This window comes from Papilio machaon, chromosome 7, assembly GCF_912999745.1.
Source record: "Papilio machaon chromosome 7, ilPapMach1.1, whole genome shotgun sequence".
NCBI classification, from domain to species: Eukaryota; Metazoa; Arthropoda; class Insecta; order Lepidoptera; family Papilionidae; genus Papilio; species Papilio machaon.
In genome coordinates, this window is record NC_059992.1 from 5,132,565 (window position 1) to 5,154,709 (window position 22,145).

At 32.6% G+C, this 22,145-nt stretch overlaps 3 protein-coding genes across 3 annotated transcripts; 1 reads left to right on the forward strand and 2 right to left on the reverse strand.

Moving 5' to 3' along the window:
* Positions 1 to 890: 890 nt before the first annotated feature.
* Positions 891 to 4,338, forward strand: LOC106714708 (aminoacylase-1-like). Its single transcript, XM_045678634.1, has 8 exons — positions 891 to 978; positions 1,310 to 1,482; positions 1,682 to 1,853; positions 1,925 to 2,071; positions 2,779 to 2,855; positions 2,940 to 3,050; positions 3,450 to 3,583; positions 4,077 to 4,338. Exons 1-8 carry the CDS (start codon positions 891 to 893, stop codon positions 4,336 to 4,338), a joined length of 1,164 nt encoding a protein of 387 aa, XP_045534590.1.
* A 382-nt stretch (positions 4,339 to 4,720) lies between these two features.
* LOC106715066 (aminoacylase-1-like) lies at positions 4,721 to 9,064 on the reverse strand. Its single transcript, XM_014508275.2, has 9 exons — positions 8,883 to 9,064; positions 8,154 to 8,326; positions 7,750 to 7,915; positions 7,355 to 7,501; positions 6,762 to 6,838; positions 6,414 to 6,530; positions 6,096 to 6,191; positions 5,639 to 5,772; positions 4,721 to 4,984 (listed from the first exon to the last, which is right to left on the reverse strand). Exons 1-9 carry the CDS (start codon positions 9,019 to 9,021, stop codon positions 4,723 to 4,725), a joined length of 1,311 nt encoding a protein of 436 aa, XP_014363761.2. The 5' UTR covers positions 9,022 to 9,064; the 3' UTR covers positions 4,721 to 4,722.
* A 2,762-nt stretch (positions 9,065 to 11,826) lies between these two features.
* LOC106714707 lies at positions 11,827 to 21,989 on the reverse strand. The gene is made up of 17 exons (XM_014507812.2): positions 21,785 to 21,989; positions 21,190 to 21,330; positions 20,200 to 20,331; positions 19,679 to 19,801; positions 19,511 to 19,587; positions 19,122 to 19,270; positions 18,664 to 18,883; positions 18,096 to 18,288; positions 16,537 to 16,771; positions 15,321 to 15,487; positions 14,887 to 15,058; positions 14,347 to 14,493; positions 13,960 to 14,030; positions 13,592 to 13,708; positions 13,067 to 13,162; positions 12,517 to 12,650; positions 11,827 to 12,034 (listed from the first exon to the last, which is right to left on the reverse strand). The coding sequence occupies exons 1-17, from the start codon at positions 21,860 to 21,862 to the stop codon at positions 11,827 to 11,829; spliced, it is 2,460 nt and encodes an 819-aa protein (XP_014363298.2). The 5' UTR covers positions 21,863 to 21,989.
* Between the last annotated feature and the right edge of the window lie 156 nt (positions 21,990 to 22,145).

Consider the following 22,145-nt stretch of genomic DNA (forward strand, 5'->3'; position numbering starts at 1 on the left):
AGTTGCTTTTTAATAATAAATTAATATAAATTAAAAATTATTTTTTAATAAATACCATACATGTTAAACTATTGGTTGACCGCGACTTCGTCAGCGCAGAATTTAAAAAAACCTGTAATATTCTTGCGTGCCCAAATTACGTCAAAATCAATCCAGCTGTTTCGGAACAAACACAGCCTTGCCGACGGACAGATATAAATTAAAAAAAAATGTGTTTTGTTACCAGCTACGTAAATACATCATGTGTACGAATATGGATTTTTTTTTCGATATTACATATATAGACACTTCAACTTTATTAATATATATGTTGATTTAAAAAATTGTAATAAAATGTTTAGATGGATGGATGGGCGTTATTAGAATCCAGAATGGCTCAACGAACCTCTCTGAAATTTGGCATAGATGTAGAACATAGCCTGGAAGAACACATAGTTTACTGATTAAGTTTTTTTTTTTAATTCCGCGAGGACGGGCAAAAGCTACATAATTTAAATGGTTAAATAAAGTCACTTAATGATCTGAAACTTGAGCTGATAGTAACTAATTAACTTTCTTTATGGCCAATTATTTTTTTCCTTTTTAACCTTTGTTATCGCCCTGCGATTATTGTTTATGCAAAGTTACAGTATATAAGGTTGTAAGGTATATAAAACTTATATTTTGTATTAAATAACCTTTAAGTCCCATGTAGTCTTTTTTGATTAATTAATTTTTATGAAATAAATTACTTAACGAATAAACTTCAACTTTTTAATTAGTGTTAAGGTGTTTTAAAGTAAAATTAATAAATCCATACAATGCAATTTCATTGTTTAAAAATAAAAACCACTTATGTCGTGTTATTCCTTCTTTGGATCGTTCTCGGCGATGTGCGGGCTACAAAATTTATGAAATGTGAGCAGTACGCTTGTAGGCCAGAAGTGCGCTTGCTTCAAGATTACGTTGGCATTAACACCTCGCCGGGGAGAAATTTAAGTAAGTATAATGTTATCATGGTGTTGTTTGGCAACCTGTCTTACTCCGTTTCCATTGTACTTTAAAAAGCACACTGTCAATAAAATGCTTTAATACCTTAGTTACGTTATAAAAATTTAATGTCATAAAATTGTAAGACAAGGTATCAGCTTCAATTGACACACGTAGTATTGAAACGATGAGGCTATTAACTATAATTGTAATCCAAAGGTTCGAAAAATTCTTTTATTTTGTTTCCGAAAATGTTTAATTCATTATTTAATGACTTTTTGTTATTTAAATTGGAATTGAATGAAATCATTGAAACAACGGTCAAACATTATCTCTGTAGGGTCGGCCGTCGATTTATTAAGAAGGTTAGGAGATACACAGAACATTAAAGTGACCGTTTACGAGGCCAAGCCGAACTACCCTGTGGTCATATTCAAGTGGCCGGGACTGGATCCTAAGCTACGCAGCATTCTTCTTCTTTCTCATATGGACGTCGTTCCCGCGTGTTACGAGGTATTATTCTTTTATATTTCATTAAAATACATTACCTATAATAAAATAACAAAAGGCGCCGGTCCCTTCTGATTGCATTAGAACTATTTATAATATTATCAATTTTATATTCCCTTTGAATCTCATCAATAAAATTACCAAGTTTATATCCTCAAACTTGTCCAACGTTTTTTTTTCTATTTGATCATTATATTTTTAGGATGGTTGGACTTACCCTCCGTTCTCCGGTGAAATCAATGACCAATGTGAAATTGTAGGGCGCGGCACTCAAGATATGAAATCTATTACAATCCAATACTTTCAAGCTCTCAAAAATCTTAAAGAAAATAACGTTACATTGCTTCGAAATGTCTATATGGTTGTCACGCCAGGTTCGTTACCAAATTTTCTACATTATTCTTTAAAATATGGATTCGTTTACTTTTCTTCGTTTATTTTCCAGACGGAGCAGTTGGATCAATGAACGGCATAGTGCCTTTTATAAAATCTAATACATACAAAAAACTGAATGTGGGATTTGTCTTAGACAGAAGTATCCCTAATCCAAATAATGAAATATTTATATTTAATAGCGATAAAACAACACGCGGTGAGTTAATTTTTTATTATTTAGAGAATAGCAATAGTAATATATATTTTTTATATTGAATAAGCTAGCGCTTGACCACGATCCCACCTGATGAAGTGATGATGAGGTCTAAAGATGGTACGCGCTAGCTTTGTAAATGCCTATTCACTCTACTCTTGAAGGTAATATGTGATATGGTATAAGTAGTTGACTGGAGTAATCCATTCTACCTTCACGCAAAATACATGCCAGTCGTTGAGTTGAGAAAATTATATCCTCTACTACTAACATACTTCTAAAGTGAAAGGAATTTAAGAACAGAAATATAAATTAATATTTTCAATTTAAAAAACGGAACAAGTTAAATCTATGTAGTAAGCAGGTAATCAGAATCTACGAGTATTAACTTGAAATGAAAATACCGGCATCAAATTCGATGGCTTCTACGAATAAGGGCCAGTGTGCAAATTGACAACTTTTCAGGAGAGGCTCTTAAAGTTTCAACCATATAAGAAAATAGGCCGCACAGGCCCTTTTGCTTTAGCAAAAAAATAACATTTACATCTGTAAATGTGTATTTTGTTTAGTGCATGTTGTTAATTAAAATAAGAGGTAGCTTTTAACACAAAAAAGTAAAAATCATCAATTTGTTGCTTTGGCCCTTATACATAGGACCCATCGAAGATTATGCAATATTATTCATTCCATGTTTACTTAATCTGTTCTAGTATTCCGTATTGACTGCTACAATCCATCAACTTCTAGTTCATTCTTGCCAAGTATTGACACAACCTCATATGGAAAGGTACCCCACACTTTCTTTCATTATTCATTATTTTCATTTAACTATCAAGATTAGTTATATCGTTTTCCATTAATTTATTTTCAGTGCTCAAAATTCTACAGTTATTTCGAACAATACAGAGAGGAGCAGTATAATATATTATTAAAAACAACAAATCCTGGTGATTTTACTGCAGTTAATTTTGTCGGCGAGCGGGTGAGTATAATATAGTATTGCATAGTTCCATTATGTCTTTTCCACTAGTACTTTGTAGGCATGTCTACATGTGTTGTTTATTTACACGATTTTTGTAATGTCTATAATGTAAAATGTTTATAATGTCTTTTTTGAAGAAAAATTGTTCGTTACATAGTTATACATTTTTTCACAGAGTCTTCTAATATATAGCACGATACCAGCGCATGTGGCTGCGTACTATATAGTCTACTTGGCACATAACACCTCGTTGGCTGAATTCAACAAAATAGTAAGTTATTTTAAATTATCTTATACTTAATAAAATATTGTTGATCTTATAATACATATGTACCTTTAGAATAATACAATAGGTTGAAAAAGGTTATAACTAAACATACTTATGGTTTTTTTGTCCAGATACGTGGTTGGGCTTCTGGGGCGGGAAAAAATATCACGATTAGTGTTGTTTATACGAGAAAAAGAACGTATATTACGAAAGTGAATCGTAAAAATCCTTATTGGGTGGCAATTAATGAAGCTTTTAACGATCTGTAAGTATAAGAATAAGTCTATTTAAAATATTAGAGACACTTAACAAATTTCTAAAGGTGTTTCGACATGGAAACACTGATCGGAGATATATACTGGATTGGTCGCTTTGCAATGACATATTGCTTTGCTCTGATTTAAAAGCACCAGTTAAAATTACTGTCGGCAAATTCTATCTCTAATATTAGTTCGAGTTTCCAACAATATGGCGAAATAGCGAAAATCTTGTAGGCACGACTTATATCTAGTGAAATATGAACGTTAGGGCACGGTGGTGATAAGGAAAAGGGTAATCTTTTCTTTTTAGTGTGAGATTTAAATTCTCTTGACCATGTCCTTTTTTCGCACAAATCAAACGAGGTAAATATTTATTACGATTATTATAGCTTTTCGATGTTGAGTTCGCCATTCGAATGTATTCCTCCTCGCAGTTTGAGAGTATAGGGGTACAGTCTGTTTGCGTAGTTTTAAAACATACGTTTTTTTGTTTTTCAGAAATATTCCCATAAATCAGACTTCAGGTTACACCACAGCTGACATATCCTTCGTTGTAGGAACTGGTGTACCAGGATTTGCTATAACCCCTCAAAGGAATACACCAATTTTAGTGAACGGAATTAACGAAAGGTTATCGTTACCAGTCTTTTTCGAGGGAATCAAGATTTACGAAAGAATTTTAAGACGTATTGCGAATTTATGTGATGATCAGGTCAATGATGATCCTACAGTTTATTTGATAAAACCACGTGTTTTATAAAGTATCGAAATTGCACGTGTGTAAGACAACAATAGTTTCGCTACAAAAATATTTCATTACAATTTCACAATTCACCTATATTTAGTGACAAATAAATCTATTTTTTTTTCACATTTAATACAAAACGTTATTTATTTTACTTATAATTGTTGATTTTTGGGAGAAAAAAATAATGTTTTTTTTCTCGCAAAGACGAAATTCGTCCTCTAAAGTACTAAAGTGGTACTATAGTGACTCGTGGAATCAGCTATAAAAATAAAATAAGTTGCAAAAAGTATAATAGTAATAATAAAGTTTGATTTACTGTTTTTTGTATTACAATAATTTTAGTTAAATCCATACACCAATATATGTTTTTAGAGTTTTTCATTATAATCAAAATCATTATTTAGTTGTGTTCGTCGTCAGATAATCACTGGGATCGTTCGATACTTCGTCTGGGGATAAGTTGAATAACTGTTTAAAGATCTCTTCGTACATTGTTATTCCGTTTAAGAATGTATGTATATTGAGTCGTTCGTTGACAGCGTGGACTAGGTTCTCGGTGCCGATTATTGGAGAGAGGCCGAAAACAGGATAGCCCGCAGCCGACACGTACGCTGCCTCTTGAGGTTGAGAGGCGGTGCGTGGGCAGAATGCTATATCCCTAAGAATAAAGTGAAATACATTAAAGATAGTGGCAATTTGATGAAATGAAGTGTTCAAGATTTTAGATAGGCAAGAAATTCATGTTTAACCCTTCTAGGCTTATCTCTCGTTTAACTACAACTCTAACTGCTCTTATAGTAAAACCCGTCAACCTTTCGTTTTATAAGCTGTTAATGTAATAACCCTACGTAAAAGCCACTACTGTCACATTTCAACATTTTTTTTTTGTCCCAAAGCACTAGTTACTAGTACGAAACAATTCTTGGACCATAGAGAATACTAATTAAAAAAATTGTCGCGTTCTATTTGTTGAAGACCAATGAATGGAAATCCCAGTGAAAAATGACTTTATTTAAATCGGTCCGTTAACAAACATAGTAGTAATTGTGTATTTATTTGTTACTAGCTTTTACCCGCGACTCCGTCCGCGCGGAATAAAATATAGAAAACGGGGTAAAAATTATCCTATGTCCGTTTCCTGGTTCTTAGCTACCTGCCCACCAATTTTCAGTCAAATCGATTCAGCCGATCTTGTGTTATAAATAGTGTAACTAACGCGACTTTCTTTTATATATATAGATATAGATAAGTATACAAAAACAAAATAACTCTGTATGTATTATCAGTGTAGAAGTGTTGAAAAATTACTTACAATTTTATGGAAGCCTGTTCCAAGGCTTTGTAGTAAGGATTATCATCATCCACCACAGAATCGGGGCCGGCTTCTTGCAGCAGCAATGTTCTCAACTTAGCGTTAGGCCCCGCCTCTTCAAGCCACCCATAAACCTGTCAAAAGAAGTTCAATATTGCTCACGGTTCATCTCCTTTTAGTTTTAATCCACCGTTTTCCCTTACAAAGCATCTTATAATAGGTACATTACACTGGTTATTTGATAAATACATTGTTGACATTTCTTTTTAGTCATGTAATTCTCTCTTTGAGTTACCGTATGATTTCAATCATGTTGATTACACTAAATTAAATAATTTCTAAATGATTGCCGATGTCCATGGGCAGCGGTCATCTCACTGTATCGCAATCAGGTGATCACTTGCTCCTTGTACTAAAAAAATATATATCTCAAAATTTTAAATATTTATCCACTTACGATCTTTTTGAATTGAGCAAAGCTCGTGTTAACCGCCAGAAATGAGTCATAGTATAAATTAATAGTAGAAGGTATTACTCCAAGAAGAGTATTAACCTGTGGGAAAACAGAACTTATTAAAGTAACCACATTAAACATTACGCAAACATCATATTTATATTATAACCTGTACAAATTTTAAATTAAAATTTTTCAGCCTCTACCACCATCAAAGTATGAAATCGTTTAATGGCTGCCAAGTATGGTATTTTAAAGTTTCTCTCTTTACAAAGGTTTATGCGTTAACATGGAATGGGGTATAGTATTTTTGAGTCTTACTTTTGGTCCTACAAAATTAATGACAGTGATGTTGTCCATTTCGGAAGAGTCTGATTCTTCGGCGGCTTTGTATTGTTCATTTCTGTATTTCGTATATGACATGTAGAAGCGGCCACACTGAAATAAAATATCCATTAATATCTTTTTACCTAGTGTTAAGTCGTAGTTATAGGGTACTTTTGTATAGAGATTCCGTTCATCGTACATACTATCATGGGCAACTTGTTGGAGATGTCTACGCGCAGAGTTCTTTGATCGAGCCGTTTGCTCGTTTGCCACCTTTTACTAGATAAAAAATATGTTGAAAATCTATGGTTTTAGATCCTTTGTAAAATATTAAACATTTACCGTTCCATCTGCTGAAATAGCTGGGTCAATTAATAAAGTGCTGTCTCCACTGGGTCCCGAACATTTCACTTCGAATGCTGGAAGAACAAAGAAATAGTAATGTTTTTCTCGAATACATATGTAAGTTTGTATTTATGCGTGTGGATTTGTATAGATATAATATTGTAATGGACTAGAACCTAACCACTGAGTCGATTTGAACTTATTCACACTGATACGCCTTTTGTCTTTATCCCCGGAGTGTCTTTAAGTCCGGAGTTTTAACTCCGCGCGGACGGAGTTGCGGCCGACAGCTAGTTAATTTATTTATTTATTTATAATACAATAATAACCTAAAATAAAATGTTTAATCTTATTAATTTTCCATCCGAGAATGAAAGGTGTGAATTTTTTTAGAATAAGGACGTGACCTGTTTTCCTATGTGAATGACAACCGTGAAAACGCAATTAACGAGATTAGACACATCACAAAAATGGTTATTGTAATAATGTTGCACGTGGCTCATATTCGTCGACTTGATCTATCTTTATTTACTACAGTATAAAATCGTACCAGACTAGTAGTAAAATTGAAAAAAAAACGTTTTACTTACACCATCGTGTCTTGCCTCGGTACAGTAAAGCGATGTCTTTACTCATTGAAGGTACTCCGATTGTTAGGAAAAATCCAATTTTCAACTCTTTGAACGATTTGCTTTTTAAAAACAGCGCAATACCATTTCTCGATCCCGTTTCTTTATCTGTTCAGTAAAAATTCATTTTTCATTTAAAAAGTTATAATCAGTAAATAACAACAAGGCAATGAAAGAAACATAGTCTTAGCAACATTTGTATGTATGTATAGTCGAGGATTTTTATTTCCTACACAATTCTGGATGCAATAAGGTCGAATACTTGTGTTATTCACATATGTACTTATGTGCTAAATTAAAATTCTTATAGAGGCAATTTGATAAAATGAGGATCGAATTTAATTCCTTGACTGTACCTGGCGTAAGAATCATATAGACATCCCTAAGAGCAGAAGATTGTTTTCTCATTCGCATAAGAGCCTCGTACTGTTGCATTGTGACGGACTTCTCTTGTGTGCCTCGCCCGTATATGTCACCGATTTCATCTATGTGCGCTGAAAACGGAGGGTATGTCCATCCTTCCTACAATTTAATTATCAAGTTTTACAAAGGACGTAGGGTCTATCTGGCATTTTATACTAACAATATGCCTTGTGATGTCAACAGTAATGGTTAACACGATTTATTTTTATATATTTTAGCAAACAGAAGGTTTGCTTTCCAAATTCCAAAATAATAATATCAAAGGTTAAGGGACTTAAATAAACATGGACAGGCGGGCGAACGTTGTTAATTAAAAAATATATTATAAGGCAAATACCCTCATGTCCGCTGGCACAACATCCATGTGCGTGACGAGCGCCATACTGGGCAGCGAGGAATTCTTGCCAGGCCATTTCAGGATTACCACGGGATAGCCTTCTATAACTTCGTAAGTGGACAACTTTGCTCGGGCAATTAATGCGTGCTTCTTCCAGAAGTTAACAGCTGGGGCTATATTAAAATAATGTAACTCAAACAGTGTATAATATTGCAAAGGTAAAAAAACTTAAAGTGAAAGTAATAATTCTTCTTCATCTAATTTGTTGCTGCACGGTCACAATCATTATCTAGGGGGAGCTTGTTCTACCTGCGTCAAACATATCGCGGCTATAGATTAAAATTGACGCGACTTGACAAAATTCGTAATTGATTCGTTAGTCGGGGCATTTGTATAAAATAATATAGTCATCCCTGTCATTTTCTTAAAAACAGAGACAACAATATGAGTCAATGAAAGTGTGACGACAATGTTGACATATTATTGTGTCAAACTGCGTCCCGCTGTGTAAACTCTTGTGTTTCCTGATTAATCTGACTTCAGTGATTAATCTGATTAATCTGACATCAGACCTTCAGTGTTAACTGTAGGGTCGGACATACGTATTACGTACGTAACTATAAACTGTATAGTCCTCAGCTTTGCCTACATACGTAAATTCTGAAGTGATGTTAGTTCTGAACTGAGTCGACTTTACATAGAAATGGAAATGAATCATTAATGCCTTACTAAGATCTTTTCCAGTGACTGTGTCTATCTGTATATACTGCTGGAACCGGCGCACTTCTGGAATTCTTGACAATTGCTCGATAGTTGAAGCTTCACCAACAATCACTATTGATGCAACGTATAACAAGAAAAAGTACATTTTTTCAAAATTGTTGGTATGTAATACTTAAATACCAATGGTATTTCCACGCAAGCAGAATATTTAAACTAATTTATACTAAGGAAACGGAAAGATAGTCGAATGTAGTAACGATAAGAGTTTTTTGCATAACCTAAATACAATAAGTTTTATATTTCTACTAGCTGTGCCCGCGATTTCGTCCATGTGGAATAGTGTATTTAGATAACATTGCTTGTAGTTCTGAGGGTTCCGGTGCGTTCCTTGGAGATCACAGAATCCTCTTCTTTTGCACTGGAGTTTGGCCACCGAAGGGGTTTTATTTCCCCCCGACACCAAAAAAAGGTAAAATTACTTACTCGCGTTAATTTCAGTTTGACATTTTGTAATGACTCCATAGTGTTCAAAATAGCTCTAACTTTTTGTCTCTGGTCGCAAACTTATTAAACACTTGCTCGCGGTTTCGCCCGCGTCAAATACTGTCTTCAGGTAGCATTTTAATTATTTAGGCTAATTATTTTACTTAAACTTTTAAATCTTTACAACAAAAATCTACTAGTCTTCTAGTTATTTAAAAAAAAAAACAAAAAAATGGGACCCACCTGCAAGCACTTCCTTTCGATTAAAATATTTTTCATCAAAATCGGACCACCAGGGGCGGAGTTTCGCGGTAACACACATAAAAAAAAAAAAAAAAAAAAAAAATACAGTCGAATTGATAACCTCCTTCTTTTTTTTGAAGTCGGCTAAAAAGACATTAATCTTACATATTTCCCTATTGGTATATTACACCATTGAGGGTAAAACTTTAAAAAAATTAGAATGATATATTTATTTATATCAAACTAACAAAAAATTAAAAAATTACAATACTTCCAAACAACTTTTTATACCACTTAAAACCCTTTTTCACAGTAAAAGTAGCCTATGTCCTTTTTCAGGTTATCTGTGTACTAAATTTTATTTAAATCGATTCAGTAGTTTTGTAAGCGCTACAGACTGACAGACAGATAATTTATTATCGCATTATAGAGTGATCGTGTTCAAATTGTAATATATAGTATACTAGCTTTTACCCGCGACTCCGTCCGCGCGGAATAAAAAATAGAAAACGGGGTAAAAATTATCCTATGTCCGTTTCCTGGTTCTAAGCTACCTGCCCACCAATTTTCAGTCATAAAAAATAGAAAACGGGGTAAAAATTATCCTATGTCCGTTTCCTGCTTCTAAGCTACCTGCCCACCAATTTTCAGTCAAATCGATTCAGCCGTTCTTGAGTTATAAATAGTGTAACTAACACGACTTTCTTTTATATATATAGATAGTTATTTTTAACTTTAATGAAGTCGGCTAAAAGGTAAGAGGAAATGAATTATCCTAATTTGTTCATTTTAACGAAGAAAAATGCATTTTATTTCCAATATCAATCTGTCGACAAATATGTCTTTTAAGATATTGTTAACAAATAAACTAAACCATGACCAAATTTCATTAAGTTAAGAACAACTACTTAGCTGTTAATATGTATTTTAGTTAAGATAAATTTATCAAAGAATGTGTAAATTAAAATATATTATTAAAATGATGATATCCAATGTTTATACAAATTGTCCCAAAGAAGGCATCTGCTTATATGAAGATTAAATGACGCGGCGGTGATTATTTTTTTCTTAGTAGTAAGGTAATATTGAGTTAAGATATAGTCATAGATATAGACATAGTCACTTAGACCAAACTAAATTTATATGCCTTAAGAAAAACAAACTATACCTAGTCCTCAAGACTACGTATAGCTGTTAATTCGACATTTTGTGTCGATATTTTATTACCAACTAGCAGTTGCCCGAGACTTTCACCGCGCGGGTTTTAAAAAATCAAGTGATAAATATAGCCTATGTCACATGGGGATAGTGTAGCTTCACCACAGGGAAAGAATTTTTCAAATCGGTTCCTCAGTTTTGGAATCTATTATTTAATACAAACAAACAAACAAATCTTTCCTCTTTACTCTTCTCTCAACATTAGTATAAGTAATATAATTTGACTGATGGTTCAAAACCATGGTAGTGGTTAAGAAAGCTCAAAGTTGTGTAGTTGGTTCAAAAACCTCAAAATTGTCACCGGATTACCTAATTTGTACCCGTTTTACGAGTTTGATAGTCATGCAAATTATTCTAAACGTTGTGTTTATTACATTGATTAAATATAAATACTGTTACCAAGTTGAATAATACATAAATTCCATACTTATCATTATAAATTATCCATAGTCATACTTCTACTAAATGGTTGCACATTGCGCCACTACCGAAACACATGTACAAAAATATATTATTTTCCCTTTCATTATTTTTTAAATATTGTAGATTAATATTATCACTGGTATTTTCGACTACGAGTGCCTATTAACACCCTATATTGCCCCCTTCTCGTCCCTATTCATGCAGAAAAATGCCTGCTTCTTAATTTTGAAGGAAATAAGAAAGAAGGAATTGAATATTCACTTTGTATTGCTGAAAGATTAGGAAAAATATCAATTCTCTAGGTGAAATCTTCAAAGACCTCACTTTTAAGCAAAACTTTTGCAACGTGTAAAATCACTTGTATCATCAATCACTATTCACTTTAACAGATTTTTTTGTTATTATATCTTACCTTAACCAAGTACATTCTATGAACGAATATCATCAAAATGTTCAATGAATTGTTGACTAAGCTATCTTGATAGAAATAAAAAACAAAGTTAAATAATTTCTTTATTGTAATTAAAAAAAACAACAAACAAAACAAAAACAAACGCTTCTTAAATGAGCATTACAACCCCTATTACTTTATGTTTGCTACCCTTTTAAGAATTTTCGCGTAGACTTGTATTCCTTGTTGAAATGTAGCTATGTTTATGTATTCATCCGCAGCATGTATACGCGGCACGGTGTAAGGTCTGTAGGCAAAGCCAATCGCGGGGAATCCCTTGTTCCTCACCTCGACCATATCCGAAGTGGCCGGACACGCGATCGGCTCAATCTTAAGATCCCTGAAAATATACAATTATAGATGTAAGATGTGGAGTTCGACCAAACTCTGTGTTAAAAGATATTGACATCTCTATTTTTTTTTTGTTTTGAAAAAACTGACACGTTTTAATACAAATGTTACGGAAGTGAAAATTCACACTAAAGAATAATGTCAACTTTATACATCAGTTTACATTAGTCAACTAGCTGTCGCCCGCGATTCCGTCCGCGCGCAGTTAAAAAAAAAAATTGAGATTTAAACTATCCTATCTCTCAAGTTGGATCGAACTGCACATGGTGTGCGAATTTTATTATAATCGGTTAAGTGGTTTAGGAGTCCATTGAGGACAAACATTGTGACACGAGATTTATATATATTAAGATATTAACTAAGATTTCGTTGTCACTTGTCATTATTTCTTAGTTACGTTATCAAAGTAAATATCCGTATTCCATAGCATACCTAAATATTGAAAATAATTAAATAATAAATGCCTCTTACATCTCTCTCATAGCTTCTACAAGGGCTACCCAGTATGGATTAGACCCGTCCAGTGTAGTACGCTCTGACACCTCTATTTTACGAATGAATGACAGTTCAGTATCATTGCCCACCTGCTCAATCCAAGACTGTATCTGCAATGAAAAAATCGAAACGAGATAAATGATCACTATAAGTTCAAAACGGATTGTTCATGGTACAGTCAGAGCTCTTTGCGGTGTTCCACTTTCAGAAATTCCTTAAAAGCAATTTGACTTGAACCACTGACCGGTTTTTTTTTTCGTACAGACAACTTAAATGCAGCGTCCTTGGTTATTGTTTCCGTTCGCCATCTCATTGCTGACGAAACTTTCAAAGAACTGTCGATTTTAAGGTAGAATACCGCCAGTTTCCCCAATAGTACATAAAGTATAGACCCGTACATATTATATAGATGAATGGAAATAGAAATTGTGAGAGATATCCTTACTCTCTCTACTTCTCTGGGTTACAGATAAGCTTCTTATGTTTTGGTTATCCTACACAGTATGTACGCAAGAATGATCCTTACCATGGCATTGACGTCACTAACTTGAGCAGACATCGACAGTCTCATGTCGATCACCAAATTCACTTTACTGGGTATTATGTTCGTTGCGACGCCGCCCTGAAAAAGAAAATAGGTTTATAGAGTGAGAGAGAATGATAGAGACAGATCAAAAGACTTGACTTTTTAGCTCTAGAATTCGGATCAAAGATATCTCACTCTTCAAAATAGACCAAAATATTTAAGCTCAGAATAGAACAAACATACAAAATTATATCCTCGAAAATCCGTCAAATAAAAAAAAACATACGTAGAAAGCACTTTTTAACAAGGTACTTACATTAATACTTAAGGAGTATTTTCATTAATGGAAAATAATAATAATCCTAGTATTTAGTTAAAAATTTTAGCTATTTCAACAATGTTGTGTTTTTCAGTGTTTCATTAATTCGTTTCATGCATTTTTGCGTAGTCATTATCACTTTTAACTATTTATAATTAATGAATACAAAACGACACCTTAATTATTCCTACAATTAAAATGCTTACATTAATTATATTAACATTGAGCGTTGTGTAAGATCCATAATCCATTGGCTCCTTAGAACTCATGATTCGTTTTTGCTGTGTCCTGAATTCTCTCGTAATATCCAATAATCTCTGCAACTGCGTTAATTCAATAAAATTAATAAATAAATTATTTTACAACTGATTTTTAAACTGCAGTATACGAAACAAATGGAAATTTTCCTGTTGTATACTTGTATATTACATTTTAATTAAATGGAATGAGCATACAACTGCTCAATAATAAACATTTTAATTTTTATTGCATTTTTAACTAGAACAAAAAAATTAAACGTAAAGTAATTACATGGGATTGATTACAAAGAAACATAACATAAAGTATTTGTTACCTTTTCCATAGCGGTTCCATCTGTAACCGCTGATCCATGACCGCTTTCTCCGTGAAGTGTTATATTAAGCTCTATAAAACAGACAAAACTTGTATTTTAATATAAAAAAAATATAACCAAATGATGGAGAAACGACGACATAAGACAGTATCAAAGAATGTTTGGCAACAATGTTCTCCGAAATAGGTCCGTACTACTTGAATTAGAACAAATTTTATCATAACCTGACTTCAAAAAGGAGGAGTTTCTCAATTCATCTTTATGCTCTTTTTCATTACTACCTCCTCGTTTATCCTACAGTTAAGCTGCAATATAAACTTTCTTACCAGTGATTGCATTGAGATCAATATTCGATAATTTAAGTAGAATTAAAAACTTAATGCTTACGCCAAGGTCTTTTATCTTGATATGTAGCATACAGCTTGCCGTCAGGAGACGTCATACCTTCATCGAAAAAGAAGCCAGGGTTCAAAGCACGAAATTCTTCAGTTTCAATAAAAGGTATCATACCACTAAACCCGCCAGTTTCTTCGTCTGAAATGAATTATTATGGTTATTGAATTTTAGGCTGAATAATAAGATTCGTTTATATTTTATCGTTTTCAACCCTCATTCCCTATTCTTTTGTAAGCTTAAATATTACTTTTTACTCCTATTTCCTAACTGCCAAGAGGATAATCCCTTTTTCTTGTATGTTTGCATATCTGTTCTACTCTGACAGCTCGTACCTTAATGGAGAGTTATACCCCCGAGTGTTTTACGTTATCATCAAAAGGTCTCATTGGTTTTTAGTACTCAGCATCTCTAATTACATTATTTAATATTTATTAATTCAAAAGACACGCCGACACAAGAATAGATAGGAAACATTTTTGTTAAGACATATTTATCTTTAGTAATAAAGGCTTTTAAAAAAATTTTACGGACCTGGCATCAGTAACACGTGAATTGTTCGCTGTAATTTAACGCCTTCCTCTTTGAGAGTCCTGATGGCTTCTAAATACGTGATGCTTAGTGCTTTGGTATCCTGTGCGCCGCGCCCGTACAGATCTCCGTTCTCATCGATATATCCCGAAAAGGGATCATATTTCCACTCTTGCTAAAACAATAAGAATAATATTTATTTAAATACTAGTTGTCGCGCGCAACTCTGTCCGTGCGCAATTAAGAAATACTTAAAAAGTAGCCTATGTGTTCTTCCAGGCTATGTTCTACATCTCATCAAATTTCATCAAGATCCGTTGAGCTGTTTCGGAGATACCTTCAAACAAACCTCCATCCATCCATCCAAACTTTCGCATTTATAATATTAATAAGATTCAATTTATCAGTTTATTTCATTTGTATTATTATTATTTTACCTCTGCAACTGTTACGACATCGATATGGGAGTTAAGTATAATGCTCGGGAGTTTGGGATCAGAGCCTGTCCATGTTATGACACAAATCGGCTTCTTTGCGGGACGGTATACTGCAAATGGCAGACCTAAGACGTTTGATTGCCGTTTCCAAAATAAGACAGCCGATTCTGAAAAAAAAAATGTTAGGCAGAATACGTGAGGTAAAAGATACAACCGTTCACCGGTTTCGCCCTTTTCGACACAGTAAGTTCTAGTCTTCTTTATCCTGTTTATCAGTCGTTAGTCTAGACTTTTATGTGAAGACTTAATCATAACGGCAAAAAGACTAATCCTAGGCGGAAAGTATGTCTTACAATGTTCATTTATTTCTAAAACCTTTACGACGAGTTATACCAAGTAACCCCAACTAACAACTAGTAATGCATAAAGTATTTAACTAGTTTTGAAAATGTGTTTGATAATTTAAAAACAATTATCAGTGAACAGTCCCAGACAAAATAATTTATTGAATTTTAAATTAAATTCAATGTTAATATTTTCCTAAAAAAGTCAGTAAACGAAGACATTCAAATAAAAAAAAAATATTTGTCAGAGTTCTAATAGCTACAATGCTATTAACCTAACTAGTGTTAGCATTTATTTACATAATCAATAAATAAATATATATTATGTCTATCGGTAAACACTAGTATAGGTTATCTGTATTTCAATATAAAGGTAGGCATATAACCTTGACTTCAATTCTATTGAATCGGGTATTCTATTGTCTCACTGAAACAACAATATCGTGTGCATAAAGCTAGGTATTGACCGATGTTACGAGTTGTAACGTTCCCATCGAGAGGCACGTGGCTCGCTGGTTTCTTTCTAACACCTACCTGAATGGCCGCCGTGTAATATGTTTTATTACACCTAAAGTCGGTTAGTACCCAGCCTATAGGTATATTCACACTGACTCGCGATCGCGATGGAACAGGTCGCGAAATATCAAACATATGAAATAATATCGAAGTGTTAACCCTTCTCTGTCTAAAAAAATTAAAATAGAACTTGTTTTATTTGCTCAGTACATCTACTCACGTTTTATGGTTCATTTAAATTTAATATGTTAAATTATCTTGTAATCGAACAAGAAACATTCGTTTAACTGAATCGTGTTTTTAACTGAATTTAATTATTGCTTCAACATATATGTCATTAAATATATAAAACTCACCAATATTCTCTTCGCGACTTGTATCTATTCGCATATACTCTTGCAATAATTGCACTGTAGACTCGTTCATTAATTTTCGTATAACATATTCCTTTGGTATTGGATTTGAGAAAGTCAAGTTGAAAAATATAAAAAGATATATTAAAATAGTCATCCTTGAATACTCGATGACACTCGGTGTTATACTGAACGTTTTAATGTTGATATAACAAATACGCAAATTAACGTAAATGAACTACAACATCATAATATGTAATTACTAACTTTATCAACGCGGAAATAACAAAAAACTGTCCATTTACTTCCTTGCGCAGTTATTGTTTGTTTTAAAAATAAAAATATATCTCAGAGATTTACCAGAATAAAAAGTTTACTCTAAACTTTCGCATTTATAGTATTAGTAGAATATAATACGAGTGGACTGATATAAGCTATAGGCCGGACTCCAAAATTATGATTACAGAAATTGGATTGTAATTGTTAATAATTAATGTCAGTTTTATATATTTTTGAAATCGAATTATTAAAATTATTTTTGAATTATATAAATATGATACAATTCTTTAAAAACATAGCTCATTCATATAGAGGTACTTTGAGAAGAGACTTTGATTTAATTTTACTATTGTTTCACTATGTATGTTTATTTATATTTCTCATGATTAATGACAGCTGTAAATCTTTGTTATCAGTGAAACTAGGACATAATATAAATGTGGTATTCGACGGTCGTGACCAATATTATCTCATATTGCTGTCTCTGTTTATTCAAAGAGAATGTGAGGGATAACGTATAATTCAAACAAGCGTCACTGCAGTCGAATCCCACTGTTATTTTGACGTAATTTAAATGGGTACCTAAACTTTGTCCAACCATGCTTTATGTAAATGCTAAGACAATTAGTAAGATTGTTTTATCGGATTTCCGCGGCAGAAACACCTCGGTACACATAACCTTCTTTTGCAATGTAAGCCCACGGCCATAGGCTCCTTGAAAATGCTAGCTTTTGCTTCGTTCCGACATAAAAACGGCTGTTCCTGACAGGTAATTCTTTCTCTATTGTTAGTTTCAATCTTCGCTACCGGCACCAAATGCTACCGTTAGCGCCAAAATGGCAAAAACCAAATAGGCACAAAATATCACAGCTTATAACCAGCGCACGTACCACGTAGTTCAGTGCCACGGTTACATGGGATTATATGTGGGCCTAGCACAAATATTTGTTACAAACGCCTTCGTATCGTCAATTATCTAAAAATGTGTAAGATTTTTGGTGTACTTTATGCCCGATAGAGGCGCTGCACAAATTTTAATACAAATCTTGTCTATGACGACACAATGGCGATTGTCACAAATATTCGTGCTAGGGCCTTTTCTTTTTTTTTTCTGCTGACGAAAAAAAATATCAAAATGATTCAAGGATGAAGTGAAAATTGAAGTCACCTCCATAAAAAAATGAAAGGATGACGTCAAATTTCAAATAAAACTTTTTAAAATACTTAATCAAATTTAATATAAAGTAAATATTAAATAACTATATTTTTTAATTATTTTTAACAGGGTCTTTTTGTGTATCTTTACTGGTATGTAGAATACTATAGTCATCGCTAACGGCTTCCATTTCTTCTTCTTCTCTTTTACTCTCCATCTCTTTGTAACCTTCGGCATCGTCCAGAGCAGAGAATACCGCATTCTTCTCTATCTTAGCCAATATCTTTTTATCATGGTACGGGTGACAATGTGGGTTTGCCCTAAAAAAAAACATAAAAATAAGGACGAGTTTCTTTCCGACTTTTTTTAATTTTTCTAACATCAATTTATAAATAGGAAAATGACTGAAACAACAATTTAACTTCTCATATATTTTAATGACAACTTATTGAAATAATTATGTACTAAATCATATTACCGATGTTTAAGCAATTAAAATCTATATCTATATATATAAAAGAAAGTCGTGTTAGTTACACTATTTATAACTGAAGAACGGCTGAATAGATTTGACTGAAAATTGGTGGGCGGGTAGCTTAGACATAGGATAATTTTTACCCCGTTTTCTATTTTTTATTCCGCGCGGACGGAGTCGCGGGTAAAAGCTAGTAAGAAATATGTGAAACCTCAGTTACCTGTTTAATACGAGATTCCCTTTAGTGACAAGGAAGGCCATACATTTAGTACTCCTATAATCAACGCAACGCCATCGTTTCACGCCAGAATTCTGAGTAGAATTCAAATTATACATATATCTATTCAGTATAACTTGTAATGAACCTCTTATTGATACTGTAAATTGTAAATTTGTATTGGAAATTTGTGGTGAATTAGTTCCTGTTGTTGATGCTTGTACTGAAACAAAGATTTAGTCAAGGAATTAAATTTCCGATCCACCTAAGAACGAATATGTCACATGTAATAAAATCCTTGCATCAAATATAATTCAGTTTAATCACTATTATTGTTATCAGTCACGTTTAATTTTTTTTTATTACTAAGATAATATTATTTAATATTTAAATATCAATTAAAACGTAACAAAATTATTATTGCATAAAATAATTCAAGTTTATAAATGTACAGAACTAACCTTTAACATTTTCTCCCAACTTTGGCTTTTTTGTTAATATTGCAAAGTCATCGTTATCGTCATGGTGGTCGTTACCAAAATCGTCGCTGTCCGAGAACCCTCGCGAATCCTCTTTATCATAACTACTTAGGGTACTTTGTTTCGTAGAACTGCAATAGAACTAAATAATTAGAAGCTTTGTGTTATTATATTTTCTTAATTAGATTTTTCGATTTAAGTTAAACAAAAAAAATCTTATCATACAACAACACAACATATCGCATCCGTATACCACAGGGGTTACCACGGTTCAAACGATTGTCACTTAAGGTGGAACACCACCAGATACCCTGATAGTACCTATAAAAATATTGTAAACATATGTAAATCTAATAAATAAAAATTCTTACCCTGCAGAGCTAATTATGGTAGTTTCAGGCTGACTTTGCTTTATTAATATCTTCCGAGCATTCAGTGGTAAACTTTCCTGTAATTAATAAATAAAAAAATACTATTTCAAGTAGAACTTTTATGCTTGGAATTGTTAGCATTAAGTCAACAAGTTAATTGAAACACACCTGTCCTAAAGAAATTTCATTGTTAGTTGATATTAATCTTTTGACCCCAGGAAATACCACATTTGTATCGCTCTCATCATTTCGTTTACTGGGTGTACCAGAAACTGGTATTTCATGGCCAATCTGAAAAAAAATATGGTATTTAGAGAATTAACACACAAAGAATGTCACAGATTGAAAGTAAAGAAAAAAACTAAAACTAAAAAAAATATATAACTGATTATATTTAACGGACAATGTTTTATGAAACACGAAGTTCCAGTACTAAAACACATAAAAACATAAAATTATCCTTTTTATTCCGCTAGAAAAAACCGAAACAGTAATATTTTATGCTTAAGGATTTTTGACAGAGTAACTAATAACTTGTGGATTTAAAATAAAATTGATTAGTATATTAGACACTGACATATTATGTAGAAATTTGATCAAAAGTTTCACATAGATATGTATATAATATAATATACCAAATTTTACTTTGTAAATAAATTTAAAAGTTAACATTAGTATCAATCACTTACAATAGTTTCAAGTCCCTTTATGTGCAGGGATTTAGCCGCCTCTATGAAAGCATTTAGGTTAACAGATGGAACAAGAGCCTCTCCAGTGTAAATATATTCCAATAAGTGAGATAATGTTGTGTACGATATATTCTGAAACAAAAATTTAAGATGAAATAAGTTATAGCAATAATCAATTACAAGTTTTCTTGATCACGTCAAAAAAACTAGCTGTCACCAGCGACTCCCTTAGTGCAGAATTAAAAAAAATAATAAGTAGCCTGTGAGTTCTTACAGACTATGTTCTACATCTGTGCTAAATTTCATTATGATCCATTGAGCCATGCCAGAGATTCCTTCAAACAAATATCCATCTATCTAAACATTCGCATTTATAATATTAGTAAAATTTCAGTGTCTGATAAAAAATATCATACTTCATACACACAGTTTATTTGTGTTGCTGATAAAGAAAAATAAATTTTTAAAATTATTGCCTGTTTATTGCTATGTTTGTTTGCAAGGTTATTATTATTTCAGGTTATCTACAAAACAGCTAGGCTGATATTGATTTAATTTTAAATGTTGCGTCCACAAAGTTTAGGGTGACCGCTACTTACTTTATAAAACAACATCCCTCACATCCATATGCAGATTTAATATCTATATGCTGCGATCCTACGTAAATACTAGTTGTGGGGATATTATAATCTTACGAGTTACATTCTCATTTGTACATGCAGAAATTTATTTAATACTCTTAATTATTATTCTATCATCAGATATACACTTTATTTTTGTTTAATATTTGAATAAAAGTGCCTGGAATTTGCAGGTGCTTTTAAATAGAATATCACATCAATACTTATGTCAATCAAGTGTGAGTTTATTCATTATTTTAAAAAAATAATATAAATGCAGTAACAGAAATTTTATAAACATATGTGATAGCAAATACAACTCTAATAAAAACATGTGTAATGATTATTTTCACTGGAAACAAATACTTACATTAAGAAAAAATACTGGGTGTTGACATGGGGCCGAAGCCAACAATTCCTTGATATATGGACTAGCAAGTGCTAGCAACACCTGATGGACCTTCACAAGATGACCATCAGCTGCCAGAGTCATGTCAACAAACTCCCCATTCTTTAAAGAAAATTATACAACATAAGAATTATTTATACAACATATAACAAATATAAGGAAAACAGACTATCATTTTTTGTAAGATTCATTTACAAACTAATTAATTTAAAAACAATAAACCCGACTAAATGTAACATTTCACATGTGCTAAATAAATTGGTGTGTGACATTGCAGATACGCACCAACAAAAATACAGGCAAGAAAAAAAAACTGAGATTTTTATGATTAGTTTTAATTATGCTCATTCTAAAAACTACTATTGCATGGATCGTTTATTCTTTGCTGTTTATTTATTAAACCTCCACAAGCGAGAAACTCGGGTTAGACACAAATCTATATGGCGGTCCCTTGGACTCTCGCTTATCCAAGTTCGACTGTATATACTTAGACAATTTATTACGTCCTTTAGTTTTAAAAGTGTGTTTTTTCATAATGAATAATACAGTTTTATACCTGTTGCAAAGCACTAAAGCCGTCACAGATATTAGTTTTGTACGAATCCCAAGACAACGCAAATTGCGGTTGCACCATTTTACATTATAAAATGACTATGGCTTGATAATAACAAAACTGTAGACTTTAAAGTACACTTAAAACAAACTTAATTACATGCAATGGTTAAGAAAGTATTTGGAAAATAATCCAAAAGCAGACTGGAACTTGCAATGCAACTGGAAATTTGACATAAAACGCACCAAAAGCAACAACTTAAACTGTCAGATTCGTCAAGTGCAGCGTTAGCAACTTGAAGTGGACTGACTATCGTACCAGGGGCGTAAAATTATCGTACATGGATCGAAATTATCGTATTTTT

Excerpts from the sequence above, each read along its gene's own strand:
- LOC106714708 (XM_045678634.1), top strand. The coding sequence starts at position 891 with ATGAAATGTGAGCAGTACGCTTGTAGGCCAGAAGTGCGCTTGCTTCAA. Across the intron at positions 1,483-1,681 it reads TCGTTCCCGCGTGTTACGAG|GATGGTTGGACTTACCCTCC; the intron begins GTATTATTCTTT and ends TTATATTTTTAG. Across the intron at positions 2,856-2,939 it reads ACACAACCTCATATGGAAAG|TGCTCAAAATTCTACAGTTA; the intron begins GTACCCCACACT and ends ATTTATTTTCAG.
- LOC106715066 (XM_014508275.2), bottom strand. The coding sequence starts at position 9,021 with ATGTACTTTTTCTTGTTATACGTTGCATCAATAGTGATTGTTGGTGAA. Across the intron at positions 7,502-7,749 it reads CTATATGATTCTTACGCCAG|ATAAAGAAACGGGATCGAGA; the intron begins GTACAGTCAAGG and ends TTTACTGAACAG. Across the intron at positions 5,773-6,095 it reads TTGCTCAATTCAAAAAGATC|GTTTATGGGTGGCTTGAAGA; the intron begins GTAAGTGGATAA and ends TTCTTTTGACAG.
- LOC106714707 (XM_014507812.2), bottom strand. The coding sequence starts at position 21,862 with ATGGTGCAACCGCAATTTGCGTTGTCTTGGGATTCGTACAAAACTAAT. Across the intron at positions 18,884-19,121 it reads GTTGGGAGAAAATGTTAAAG|TACAAGCATCAACAACAGGA; the intron begins GTTAGTTCTGTA and ends TCTTTGTTTCAG. Across the intron at positions 13,709-13,959 it reads ATGGAACCGCTATGGAAAAG|TTGCAGAGATTATTGGATAT; the intron begins GTAACAAATACT and ends GAATTAACGCAG.